Consider the following 11,968-nt stretch of genomic DNA (forward strand, 5'->3'; position numbering starts at 1 on the left):
AGGAATGTTTTGTAGAAGTTTAGTGAAATAAAAATGTTTAAGATACACGAGCCTATCCTTTTCAAAATAGAGTTTTAAAAGTACCAAAATAATAACTGGGTGTAATATGAAACCTAGCAATTTTATATATGTGTTTCAATAAAAAAAAAATTAGCATACAATGAGGTCTACTTGAAGCAGCATGTTTTTTTAAAGCTGTTAACTTTTCCAGCGAAAACACAGGCTTACAATTAAACAACGCAAGCCTAAAGAGATGCTACGTTTACTTATTTTCATAACTAAATAATTATCATTTCTGCGGCATAAAGATGTTAGTAGAAAGGACATGCCTAGTAACAGGCCAGCCAACAGCAATTCTGGGCCTCATGGCCATTCCTAAGGGGGGCGGGGCCCAGGGCGGAAGTGACAAATTGCAGTAGTTAACAACTTCAAATAACAAGGGAGGGGGGATATTTATCTTACTCCTTCATGCAGTTATTCATTCCTCTTAAACTTTTTTTGTAAATTATGTTCACCCTTTACAAAGCTAAACTCAGTTTCCAGTAAATGAAATAAGGAAGTTTGATCTAACTTTCACAAGTGTCTTTAACAAAGCTAAATAAAGAAATCTACACGCCTGTTCCCTTTAATTAATGTGTTAAAAGTTGATTTGTCCTTGATTTAGATTTAAAAAAACATTAGGAAAGAAGAAAGTGTGTGTGGGGAGGGTTGGTTCTCCGAATAACAAGGGGAGGGGGTCCATTTTTATCTACTTCCTTTACATAATTTTCTTCTAGGAAAAAAAAAGGAGGGAAGACCTGTTGCTACAGAATTTCTCTCCTTTAAACTTTTATTGTAAAACAGTTTAAAAGAATGTGTTAAATACATTTTTATTGTAAATTATTATATTGCTATTTCTTTACAATTGACATTCCTGTGCACAGGAGTTTTCTTATTAGGCATGGCCTTTAAAATAAAATCTTTGTGTTGCAAGAATGATAATTATTTAGGTATGAAAATTAAGTAAACTTTTTAAAAGGGTTTGTTTCTTCAGGGTCTTATACTTCAAAGTGTGTGTGGTGGGGAAACAGATTCCTTATCTCTGGTAAAATGTGTTAACTCTTTTACATAAGCTGCTACTTTCACCCATGAAAGCTCATGCTCCAAAACGTCTGTTAGTCTATAAGGTGCCACAGGACCTTTGCTGTTTCTTCTTTTAAGTTAGCCTATGGGAGTTTTGTAGAATTTCTTTACCGAAGTTTACCTTCGGGCATAACTTTAAAAAACAAGCTGGTATATTTTTGCGAGAAATAGAACATCTTTATATTCACTGCTAGCAAAAAAAAATTTTAAGGGTTTGTTTCCTCTTTATAAAGCTTACAGGTAAAACAACGAGGCGTCCTTGTGGCACCTTAGAGACTAACAAATTTATTTGGACATAAGCTTTCGTGGGCTAAAACCCACTTCATCAGATGCATGGAGTGGAACATACAGTGGGGAGGTATACATACACAGCATATGAAGAGATGGGAGTTGCCTTACCAAGTGGGGGGTCAGTGCTAACAAGCCAATTCAATTAAGTTGGAAGTGGGCTATTCTCAGCGGTTGACAAGGAGTGGATATCATTTTTATAGTGCTAATGAGGCCAATGTAAACGAGGTGGCCCATTTCAAACAGTTGACAAGAAGGGGTGAGTATTTAGCAAGGGGGATTTAGTTTTTGTAAAAACAACGAGGAGTACTTAGCTGTGGTACAAACCCAGAATGAAAAGAACACTCAGCCCAACGTAGATCAGCAGCAATGTTTGAACCCCTTACACTTTAGCTCCCTAACTTAGGCCCTTATTAGCTGAGCTCAAGGAGTAATAACTAGCACATTCCTACACCAGCCATGGGAGAAGGACTTGACAAACGTTGTCTCACTGGGTTACACAACTAGTCAGTTGTCAGCAGCAGCAGCACACTGGTAACCAGGCATCTCGGATTCTGCCCATGGCTCTGGTTCCACGGGCTGGGCAGGGTGCCGTGTGTCTAAGCTGTCAGGGTGGGCGCTAGGCAGAGGGTCTGCACCCCAAGAGTGTGCCTGGGGGCCCCAAGACAGGGACAAAGTCTGGGCTTTCTTCATACTCAGGATCCAGTGGCTGGGTCCCCTCACAGCAATCTGGTGAGTGGCCAAGTGGGGGCGATCATCGTCACACAGTGCCAGGCTTTCCCCTAAGGGAGCGGGGGGCACTCACCCAGGGCTGTGGGGCAGGGGGAGGAGTCAGGTCTCTGCTGATGAAGGCTGGTGCCAGCTTCACTCTTTTTGAGGGTGTGCAGAGGGGCAGCACTGTGGTCTGGGGTTCCCGCTGGCCAGGACTGTGTGTGCAGGGAGGGGCTGGGGCTAGGTTGGTTTTTCACCCCCCTTGGAGTGGGGAAGTGGAGAGGGATTGATCAGACAGGGCCAGATCCCAGCTGGTATGATCAGCGTAACCCCCTTGATTTCAGCACCAGCAGGGGTGGGGGGAGGTCTGGCCCATAATAGTCACTCCCCTCACGCCAATCTCAGGGCAGTGACACGAGCTTGGCACAGTCTGGGGAGTTACTTCAACCCCCCACAGGAACTAAACCCCTGTGAATCGTTTCCCTGAAGGACTCACACCCAAAATAACCTGATGAGAGAGAGACCGATGGAGCCTTGGGCTCAGGGCCCAAACACCACATGTGACCCACAGACATGACCTCACTAAGGAGAGTCCATGGGCCAAAAGCGAGGCCAGAGCCAATGGCCCCGCCCCAGATCCCAGCTGGTGTAAACCAGCCCCACTCCCTTGGAGTCAACACCAGGGTGTTGGGAGGTTTGATGGCACTGTACGATCTACACTTCCCTGGGCTTTCCATGATCAAATATAAGGAGCACAACGAGGACAGAGTGGGCACCATGTGTTGTCTGCTTCACACCGGCTGCGCACCCTGAGGGCATTAAACTGGAAACAGCAGCTCATGCTGGGACGGCAGTTTGGGGAGGGGAGCATGCTGTGCCCAGGGGCTGGGCAGATGGCTGGGTTCCCACGCCCAGAAGGAGGAGCTGGGGGGAAGGGCTGCACCCTGAGGGGTGTCTGGATCCCGAGGCTGGGCTAGTGGCTGGACTCTGGTCAGGCTCCAGGAGCTCGCAAAATCCCTGGGGTGCGGCACACAGAGACTTAGATCCTCTCACAGCAGCCCTGCTGGATGGCCAGGAGGGCGCTGGCTGGGCCCCGTGACAGATGCCCCCCCACCATTCCCCAGGGCGCTGGCTGACTGGAGAGGGGCAGGAAATGGCCCCCCTGCTTCTAGCCACCAGCCCTTCTCCCAGGGGTGACGGGGCTGCGGGAGGGGCAGGGATGCTGCCGGCCCAGAGCTCAGGGCTGCCCAGCCCATGGCCTAGCTGGTGGCCCATGTCTCTGCCCTCACTGTGCTCTGGCCCCTGGCGGTGCAGGGTCAAAGGGCCATTCTCCAGCCAGGCCCATGCCAGTTGCAGGCAGCCCTGGAAGAAGGGAGGGGGCTCTGCCCAGGAACTGGCTGGAAAAGATGCAAAGAGCGACTGTGGAGCTCGGCTGAGGGGAAGGGGGTGGCCTCCCGGTCCCACTGATCCCAGCCCAGGTGTCCCAGTGTTGCCTGCCCCGCGGTGTCCAGAGGGGAGGCTCCTGCCTAAGACCCACAGCCAGAGCAGGTGCCTGATCTGCACCCTCAGCTCACCCCACATGGGGATGTGGCTGCAGGAGAAGATGCTCTTTCATGCCATGGGGTTGGCCAGTTGTGCCTCCCAGGGCAGCAAAAACGATGCAGCCTGTGTGTTTGAGTCAATCTTCCACCATGACACCCTCACCCTACTCCTGCCCCATGGAAACGCTGCTGAGTCCCCCTGCCCCGCACCTCTCCCCTGGGCACAGGTGAATAGGGTTGAGGCATTAGCTCCACCCTGGTTCCAACAGTACACTCAGATCTTTCCCAAATCCTGCTCCCACCACCCCTGCCCAGAAAGTGCCCTCAGCTTTCTCCACCACACGCCGCCCGGGGCATTGCTGGGCCACACTCTGCACCCAGGAACCGCAGGGTGAAAGGTCCCATTGGTGCTGCCTGGCTAAAGCACTGACATGTTGTTCAGTCTAACCCAGCCCCAGTCAGCAAAATACACGCAGCTGGTGAGCCAGGTCGGCACCTTCCTCTGCTCTCACTTCCCCAAACTCCAGGGCAAATTGGGCCCCTCGCTGTTTGGATTCAGCTGATTCAGCTTACTTGGAAATCTGGGCCAGATGACACCCACTTAACCCCCTAATAGCACTCGTCAGGGCGCGTGCTCCTCAGGCCAGAGATTGTCTCTCACTTTGTGTCTGGGCAGCGCCCAGAGCAACGGGGCCCTGATCTTGGTGACTCTGTGTCTGGGCAGCGCCTGGTGCAATGGGGAGCTCTAGCCAGTCCATCCCAACATGAAGACGGTCTGGGCTGGGCTGGGCCTGGTGCTGGTTGGCTGCTGGCCCCAGCCCTCCCCCGCCCCTCCTGAGAGTCTATTCACCTCAGCTGCACTCCCCACCAGCTCCTCACCCGCCCCCCCCAGCCCTGCAACCCTCACCCACCCATTAGTGGGTCATGCCCCAAGGCCCCGCACGGTTCCACAGGGCCAGGCCTGTAGCCTCCATGGTGCCAAGCCTGGGCCATCAGCACCAGTGTCCTGTCCCTCCCCAGGGCCCCCTGCGGCACGGCCAGGCCAGCTCGGGAACTGGGTCCATGTTCAGGGCAGGAGCCGAGCTCTGCAGCAACCTACAGACTCCCTGGCCCCAGAGCACCCCACTCTGGCCCAGCCCAGCAGCTGCTGTTGGCACAGCTGGGAATTGGAGGATGCCTCACCCGCCCCCCATCCTGCTCTGCCCCCCGCCCCACATGGTCAGTGGGGCAGGGGATGGGCTGGGCAAACAGTATAAAGAGGAACTGGGAGGGACTCAGCTGAAAGCCCATCACTGGGGATTTGGTGTGAGCATCTGTCAGTGAGTGACGGCACCTCCTGCTCCTGCCCCATGGAAACCATGGTGAGTTCCCTCACCTGCCTCCTTCTGCCCCATGGAAACCCTGGTGAGTCCCCCCCACCCTGCCTCCTCCTGCCCCATGGAAATCCTTGTGAGTCCCCCTTGTCCCTCCACCTCCTGGCCCATGGAGCCCCAGGGGTGACCCCTCTGCCCACCTGGCCTCTGCCCCAAGTGATCCCATGTGGGTCTCCTCTGCCATTCACCTACACCCCACCCCATGAAGTTCCAGGGGATTCTTCTCTGCCCCATCTCCTGTTGGTAATGCAGCAGGGGCTAGGGGATGTAGGTCGGGAGGCTCAGGGTTTGTGCCCAGGGTTTGGGGGTACTGATGCTGTGGGGTCCTGTGCAGGTGCCGGGACAGATGCCCAGGGCTGGACTCCTGCTGCTGCCGCTTCTCCTCTGCTTCGGGCCAGAGACCACCAGGAGCATCAACCCGGATGCACTCAAAGTGATTGTGAATTATGTTGATAAGTGAGTGAGGCCCAGTGGGGCATTTCCCATCTGACTGTGACTCCTCTGCTCTCCCCAGGGGGAAAGCAAAGGGAAAAGGGGGGAAGATGCTTCACATTTGCTTTCAGTGGCTTCTATCTGGCATAAATGGCTCAGTCAATGGCAGAGCTGGGAGGGGGTGATTCTGGGGATACAGGAGGGAGAGGGAGCCCTAAGCTGAGAGGGATGATTCTGGGGGTGCAGAGGGAGATGGGGCCCAGAGCTGGGAAAGGGAGATGTGGGTCTCATTACTTGTGTGAAGGGCTGGTCAGAAACCGGAATTCCAGTTCCATCGGAAATGCTGAAACTTCTATTTTTTTTCCTTATGAATCAGAACTAAAATTTGAAATCTTCTACAGAATGGGAATTCCAAATTTTGTTTTGGAAAAGTGGAAAACAGATTTTGGTTTGACCATATCTAACTATTTCATTTCAGTAAGTTCATAAGGTTTCAATTTCAGCTTTAGCAGCTTGACTTTTATGTTAATATAATATAATATAAATATTATATAATATAATATAATAATCCAGATGTTTTCACTGGTATATTATAAACAGTAATATAATATTGTATAACAAAAGTAAAAAAAAATCGTAACCAAATGTTTCAATCTAAACAAATTGTTGTGATTATGTTTCATCAAAAAATTACACAAAATCGATGTATTCCTTGGAAACCTTTAGGGTTTTTTGAGTCAGCCTTTTCCTAAGGAAAACTGTTCTGTCTGAAATATTTTGATGAGTAATAGTCATGTGCTTGCCGTACACTACCTTTGCAATAAATCAGGAGCAGATAATTTGCACCCAGGAGTCTTAAAAGAACTGGCCGAGAGCTCTCTCAGCAATTGATGTAGGTTTTTAACACAACCTGGAACCCTGGGGAAGTTCCAGAGGATGGGGGGGAGGGGAGATAAGGTTGTGCCTGTATTTACAAAGAGTAAATGGGATGGTCTGGGGAAGTATAGGCTGGTACCTGACACCAATCCTGGGCAAAATCTGTATGTGCTTCCATTGTCCCCTCACCTTGATATCAGGGTTCTCATTCCCCCCCCCCCCCCGCTACGCCAGTGACTCAGTGTTTCCTCTGACATTGACCCTGGGCAGAATCATGGGAATGCTTCATACAGGGCGCCAAGAATAAAGAATCAAAGGGTGGAAAGGGAATTCGCACCAGCCAGCTTCATGGGAAACAGGTCTTGGGAAACAAACTCAGTATCCTTCTGGAAGGAGATTCGGTGTTTGGTTGATAAAGGTCCCTGTGCTGACTGCCGCAGCTCCCCAGGGTTGGTGCTAAGCCTGTTGCCTGATCCTTTTTAATGGTTCATAATACTTGTATTCATTGCCAGTTGATGAACAGGCTGAGGGTAAGAGGGTTCTTGTCCCAGAATCAGGCTAGACACAACTAAAACCAACAAGTTCAATATCTTGTTGGGACCCTCGAGGTGTGTGGCATGGACATTCATGCTGAGGGCAAAACCAAGTCTTGGAGATTTTGATTAAAATCAGTTAAAAAGCCAGAGAAGATCCAAACCACATAGAGAGGTAGGATTAATCCAGTATTGGAGCTACTTTGCATGAGCTCTTAGGTTTGCATATTCACACCCTTTCTCGAGGATCTGGTGGCGAGAGACAAAGAACCAGCCCCGTCTCTGGCATGCCGAATGAGTCTGATGGTGCTCAGGTGCTGGTTCCTCGTTGCCCATGGTTCATGGTAGATAACACTAGAGCTGAAAGGTCAAATAATGGAAAAACCAACTCTCCACATGCTGGTTTGCCATATTATAGGGCTTGCTCATGCTAGAGCAGATTTGTGGTTCTCACGTCCGTGTTCCTGTGGCTGCCGTGTACCATTAAGTTCCAACTCCTGCTATTCCTAGTTCCCCAGAAACTCAGGGTAACTGTCAGACCATTTAACTGTGTCACAGGCCGACGATACTTGACTGCACTTGCGCTAACTTGCCTAAGCTAATGTCTGACAGGATACAGGCCTGTAGGTTCCTTGCGTTACAGCTTAATGGAATAGGGGCAAGCCAGCCCTATGGCCTACAGCCCCAGCTTTTACACAGTCCCTTGACAGTGTGCCAGCCCCCCAAGAGCTCCTACTCCTCCACACGGCCTCCCCACCTCTGAGACTGAGCCCCTGGGCTCCCGCCCTCCTGCTTCACCCCATCCCGGTCAGAGACTTTGATGCTCTTCAGGGTCCCAGGCATCTCAGCCAGTGTTTGCAGCAATGCCAGGCCGCCTCTGCAACACAGAGCAGGGTCGAGCAGTCACCGGGAACCCAGCACTGGGCAGACCGTAGGTGAGCACAGAGAAACGAAGGTTATGACACAGATCAGACTGGCCGACGTCAGGGCTCTACCCGGCCAAGCTGCCGTGGAATCCATTTGGGGCCCATCTTTCTGGGCTTGTCTACACTTGAAACACTACAGTGGCACCGCTGCAGTACTGCAGTGCAGACACTACTTACGCCAACAGGAGGGGATCTCTCATCTCTGTATTAATCCACCTCCCTGAGAGGTCAATGGAAGAGTTCATCCACCGACCTCACGCTGGCTACACCAGGGCATAGGTTGGCTTAACTACGTCGCTCAGTGGGATCAATCTACCAGGCCTCTGTCATTCCGGGTAAGAGCTGCTGTGTCTCTCCAAAGGGCAGCTTCCATCCCAGCCGCCTATCACCTCCTGGCCCATCGTCCTTCGGCAGAGCCCTGCTGAGTTCACATGTACTGCCTAACAGAGATTCCCATTGTTAGGTGTCAATTGGGCAGTCCTTGGGGTTCCCACTGTTTTTCTGAATCCTCCACTGGTATGGGTCTGTTTCAGCCAGTTAACAACCCATGGATACCACCCCAGACAGTTGTGTGACCCAGCACCTGATGTCTCCTGCTTTGCCCCAAAAGCTGCTTTCTACCCCTTTACACTCCATGCACAGCAATTCAAAGGAGAGAGAAACTGAGGCATGTATCAGAATCATAAAAATATTACCAAAACTCCCAAGCTTGTCACACTGACATTCTAGACATTGCCTGTGCGAGGGCTTTGACTTAGTCTCATGTGACACTCTAATAAAAGAAATTAGCACTCTACAAAAATCAATGTAGCTCACATTCAATGGATTAAAAACTGACTAACTGATAGATCTCAGCACGTCAGTGCAAAGAGAGAATCCTCAGAGAATGGGGACTGTTCCAGTGGGATTCCCCAGGCCTCTGTTCTTCTCCTGATACTACTTAATATCAGTATCAATCATCTGGAAATATATATATATAGTATCGGGACAAGAACATATATATATGCAAACACACATGCCCACGGAGGTTGCAGCCTTCCTAGCGTGTGTCAGCCAAGTTCACTGCACACACCCCTGGTCTCCTTCCATCCCTCCCACCCCCACTACCAGATGCCTGGGTGCCACCTTTCTTCCCCCTCTATTTCATGGATCCACTCCACTTCCTTCTGTGTCAATGCCTTTGTGTTTTTCCTTTTTCTAGAGGGTTGCCCATGTCATTGCTTATGTAGGCGAAGCTGTATTCCCTCCACTCTGAGTCCCATCTTCCCTCACTACCCACTCACCCACTGCCCCCTTGTAAGGAATGTGTGGGTGTCTTGAGGTGGAGTGTGAGGGGACTGAGACCCAGAGAAGGGAGGGTGTTTTAACACAGCCCAGAGCCGGGTCAGACATGTAGGAGCAAAGAGCTCAGATCACAGTTACAGGATGGGGACTGTCTCCTGGAAAGCGTCGACTCTGCAAAGCATCCAGGGGTCATGGTGTAAGCCAGCAGAACATGAGCTCCCAGTGCAGTGCTGGAGCTGAGGGGGTGAAAGCAATGGTTGGCTGGATGAACAGATTCCTTGGGTAGCAGAGAGGAGGCATCACCTCTGTATACAATGTTAACAACACAATTACGGGACACTGCGTCCAGTTCTGGAGTCCACACTGCAAATAGGATGTTGACCAATTGGAAAGGGATCAGAAAAGATGGATCCAAGGTCTGGATCTCCTAGAGAGAGACTAAAGGAGCTCAGTCTATTTGGCTTATCACAGAGCAGCCAAGAAACGTGACTTGAGCAGGGTCTATAAGTATCTGCCTGGGGAGATTTCTGACAGCAGAGGGCACAGGCACCGACTTTCATTTTCCCCACTCTGCCTCTTCCCCAAGGCCCCACACTTGCGCTTCCTCTTTCCACCCCAGCTCCGCCTCCTCCCCCAGTGCCTCCCACCCACCGCCGAACAGCTGATTGGCGGGTGGCTGATGGGTACTGAGCACCCACTATTTTTTTTCCGGGGGAGCTCCAGCCCGAGAGCATCCATGGAGTCAGTGCCTATGGCAGAGGGCGCTTCGGTCAAGCAGACAGAGGCAGAATGAGATCCAGTGGTTGGACGCTAAAGCGAGACAATTTCAGAGGGGAAATAAGTTGCAATGTCTAGCCAGTAGAACAACTTACTAAGGGACGTGGTGGCATCTCCATCATGTGGAGTCTTTAAACCAGGGTTGGGTGTCTCTTTCTCAAACATCCACCCTAGCTCACACAGGAGTCATGGGCAGGGATCCCTGGGGGAGACTCTCTGGCCTGGGCCATGCAGCTCAGACTAGATAGTCACAATGGTCCCTTCTGGCTTTAAACTCTATGAATCCGTTAACCGAGACTCTCTGCTCTTTTCCTCACAAAGGTTTCGCCCTGACAAGGACGGCCAATACGCAGCTGCGGTGAGCCTGCCCCAGGCAGCCTGTAATCTCCTTGACGAGCAGCAGCTGAGGGCGTACCTGAATGAGACAGAGCTGAACGAGATGAAGAAAAAACTCAACAGCAAGGAGCTGTTCGAGGGCCAGAACATCACGGCCGCCCGGCCCAAGTTCCAGAAGAACCACCCCACCCTGCACTCTGAGTTTCTTCTGCTCAGCCCGGACCAGAACGGCATCAGCCCCATCTCCCGCCTCCTGGACAAGACCCGGGGCCAGAGGGCTTGCCCAGAAACCCACGTCCCTTGCAAGGAATGCGGCAACAACTGCTACAAGAAGTGGTCCCCGGGCCAGCGCTGTGGTTGGAACAGCTGCCTCATCTTCTTCACCAAGAACTCGCCGTGCCTGGGCACCTGCCTTAACGCCTCAGGCTGCTTCTACATCCGGGACCTCATGGACGGGGTCTTCGGTGCCATCAACAACAACTTCCGGGCGTTGGCCTTCCGGCAGGTCTACCCACCAGACAAGGCCCAGAAGCGGAAGGCATTGTGGGAAGCCTGGCAAACCATCCAAAATGCCCCAATGTACAAGTGTGATAACAACGGCTGTGCCAGCTGTGAGGAGAAGTGCCTCAGCCAAAACCCCTGCCTCGAGGGGGTGCCAGAGATGGGGGCCGTGCCACAGAGAGCCCACGGGTGACGGGATCCCAGTGGGGATGAGTTGGCTGGCTGGGATACAACCAGTCAACACACCAGTCAATTTGTCTCCCTAACATGCCCCTCTGTCTCTCTGGCTAACACACCCGCCTCTCTGTCACACCCCCTATCTAGCCATCGCCATAGATACCGGGGGGAGTGGCAATCCCTCCCCCTTGCTCTCATTTCTAGGGTGCCCACCACCCTGCGACAGCAGTCCTGGATTTGCCCTGGGATCTCTCTCACTCTGTGTGGTGCCGCAGGTCTATCTGTGTCATGTATGTGCAATTCCAGCGTGGAGCTCAGAGTCCAAACAAGGGTGGCACGGATGGGATGTGTCAGTGGACAGGGCAGATGGGGGGCACAATAGGAAGGGGTGGGGGTGGCAGACCGGGGATGGGATATGGCGAGGGGTGGGCCAGATGGGGGATGGGACATGGCAGGGAAGTGGGTTAGATGGGGGATGGGATGTGGCGAGGGGAAGGGCAGAGAGGGGATGGGACATGGCGAGCTTGGGGCAGATGGGGATGGGATGTGGTGTGAGGAGGGGGAAATGCGGGATGGAACATGAGGCTGGGCCGGTCGGAGATGGGAGGTGGTGAGGGCTGGGCAGACTCCAGGCTGGAGCGTTGTCCCCATCCGGGTGGGGCTGGTTTGTCTCACGCTGAGGGTGACGGTGAAGTTGCCGATTCTTTGCCATATGAGTCAGGCCAATAAAGCTTCAGAGCTTCCCAGGGCCTCATGTCTCTATCTATCTGCCCACCGTGTCTCTGTCCATATGTCCAGCTCTCTCCAACCCTGAAGGGCTAACCAGAAATGGCACGATCAGAGGATGCGGGAGGAGGCAGAACACATCCGTCTGCACTTCAGCGAGAGCGGATTTCTCTGTCTGTACCAGCACAATGCAACAAAATGAGACAGCTGGGCTCTGGCCCATTGGGAGGCAGGGCCGGTTCACACCAGCTGGGATCTGGCCCACTGATTCCAAGGGAGCGGGGCCCATTCACACCAGTTGGGCTCTGGCCCATTGATTCCAAGGGAGTGGGGCCGGTTCCCACCAGCTGGGCTCTGGCCCTGTC

General features: G+C 52.2%; 1 protein-coding gene across 2 annotated transcripts; it reads left to right on the plus strand.

Annotated features, from left to right (window-relative positions):
• The first annotated feature begins 4,954 nt into the window (after positions 1-4,954).
• Positions 4,955-11,244, plus strand: LOC123350309. Of its 2 annotated transcripts, none has more exons than XM_044988819.1 (3): positions 4,955-5,023; positions 5,370-5,491; positions 10,185-11,244. In XM_044988819.1, exons 1-3 carry the CDS (start codon positions 5,012-5,014, stop codon positions 10,891-10,893), a joined length of 843 nt encoding a protein of 280 aa, XP_044844754.1. In that variant the 5' UTR covers positions 4,955-5,011; the 3' UTR covers positions 10,894-11,244. The 2 variants fall into 2 exon arrangements, with proteins under 2 accessions (XP_044844754.1, XP_044844755.1); XM_044988820.1 differs by having other exon boundaries at positions 4,961-5,066.
• The last annotated feature ends 724 nt before the right edge of the window (positions 11,245-11,968 follow it).

The sequence above is a fragment of the Mauremys mutica genome, chromosome 15 (genome assembly GCF_020497125.1).
Source record: "Mauremys mutica isolate MM-2020 ecotype Southern chromosome 15, ASM2049712v1, whole genome shotgun sequence".
NCBI lineage: Eukaryota > Metazoa > Chordata > Testudines > Geoemydidae > Mauremys > Mauremys mutica.

What these genes read in the sequence shown, in the direction of transcription:
- LOC123350309 (XM_044988819.1), top strand. An exon ending in ATTGTGAATTATGTTGATAA is followed by an intron (nt 5,492 to 10,184) that starts GTGAGTGAGGCC and finishes TTCCTCACAAAG; the next exon opens with GTTTCGCCCTGACAAGGACG.